This window comes from Mastomys coucha, chromosome X (genome assembly GCF_008632895.1).
Source record: "Mastomys coucha isolate ucsf_1 chromosome X, UCSF_Mcou_1, whole genome shotgun sequence".
In the NCBI taxonomy this organism is placed as follows: Eukaryota; Metazoa; Chordata; class Mammalia; order Rodentia; family Muridae; genus Mastomys; species Mastomys coucha.
The window spans coordinates 43,586,686-43,588,415 of NC_045030.1; the positions used below are offsets into that span (position 1 = coordinate 43,586,686).

A 1,730-nucleotide genomic window follows, 5' to 3' on the forward strand; every position below is an offset into this window, starting at 1 on the left:
AATCCCGCCCCTGCTTTTTTTTTTATTTGGGAGATTTTTAATTATTGCTGCTATTTCTTTAGGGGTTATAAGACTGTTTAACTTTAGTACCTGGTATCTGTCCATTTCATCTAGGTTTTCCAACTTTGTTGAGTATAGACTTTTGTAGTAGGATCTGAAGATTTTTTTAATTTCCTCAGTTTCTGTTATTATATCCCCTTTTCATTTCTGATTTTGTTAATTGAGATACTGTCTCTGTGCCCTCTGTTTAGTCTGGCTAAGGGTTTATCTATCTTGTTGATTTTCTCAAGAACCTCCTGGTTTTGTTGATTATTTGTATAGTTCTTTTTGTTTCTCCTTGGTTGATTTCAGCCCTGTGATTATTTCCTGCCATCTACTCCTCTTGGGCATATTTGCTCCCTTATATTCTAGAGCTTTCAGGTGTGCTGTCAGGCTGCTAGTGTATGCTCTCTCCAGTTTCTTTCTGTAGGCACCCAGAGCTTCTTCTGGGTGTTGTGAGACTGGGTGCAGAGCTAGTGCTCAGGGCACTGACTCAGACCAGATGGAACAAAAGTCATATTAATGAAAATCCATGAGCATCCCAGACAGTGGGAATGACTGAGCTCATATCTAGAAACTCAATTGTGTGTGGTACTATTTAATTATACATTTATACTAAGAAACTATGACAGTATGGAAACAAAGCATATTCTATGCACATGCACAAAGGGAAACTAAATGAAGTATGGTAAACCCTTAACCAAAAGAGAAAATATGAATATGAAACTACCATACTTTGTCATACTCTGTAACTGACATCCATTTCTTTGATGTCTTATATCTGCTCTGAGCACTGCCTTCAGCCCAGGTCCACCTCCAGAGCCTACTATAGCAGGAAGACATGCAAATAAGGCTTCTCTGAGCCCATGAAAACCAGTCCTGCCCTGACTCTGCAGCTCTGCCAGAGGAGTCCAGCCCTGGATCCCCAGGTCTCCCACTGAGTGATCAGCACTGAACATAGACCCCTCACCATGTATTTCGGGCTCTGCTTGGTTTTCCTTGTCCTTATTTTAAAAGGTAATTTGTAGAGATGATATGCTCTCTGTTATGTGTACATAACAAATAGAAAAAAATTTTTGTTTGCTTTATTTTGTTAGTAACAGTTTTCTGACCAGCATTCTCTCTTTGGAGGTGTCCAGTGTGAGGTGAAGTTGGTGGAATCTGGTGGAGGCTTAGTGCAGCCTGGAAGGTCCCTGAAACTTTCCTGTGCAGCCTCTGGATTCACTTTCAGTGACTATGGGATGAACTGGGTCCACCAAGCTCCAGATAAGGGGCTAGAGTGGGTTGCATACATTAGTCGTGCTGGTAATGACATCTACTATGCAGAACCCATGAAGAGCCGATTCACCATCTCCAGAGACAATGCCAAGAACACCTTGTACCTGCAAATGAGCAGTCTGAGATCGGAGGACATGGCCCTTTATTTCTGTGCAAGAGATACACAATGAGTGAATGTTACTGTGAGCTCAAACACAAATCTCCTCCAGACATTCATGACCAGCAGGGGGCAGAGAGAGCACACAAAGCTCCTAGTTACTGAGAGTTTCAACTTGTTCAAGAAAACCTGGGAGGAAGACAGGACTGCACTCCTCTGTGTCTAGGTTGCCTCTCTGCAGATATTCTCTCTATAAGTATAATGTGTAATAACCCTTGAAGTGTACAAATGTTTATTTAAATTTCTGTTTTTCTAT

General features: G+C 41.4%; 1 gene segment (V, D, J or C); it reads left to right on the plus strand.

The window, feature by feature from the left end:
* The first annotated feature begins 943 nt into the window (after window positions 1-943).
* LOC116078861 lies at window positions 944-1,496 on the plus strand. The segment is given in 2 exon segments: window positions 944-1,056; window positions 1,171-1,496. Coding segments are annotated over 2 exon segments (363 nt in total).
* The last annotated feature ends 234 nt before the right edge of the window (window positions 1,497-1,730 follow it).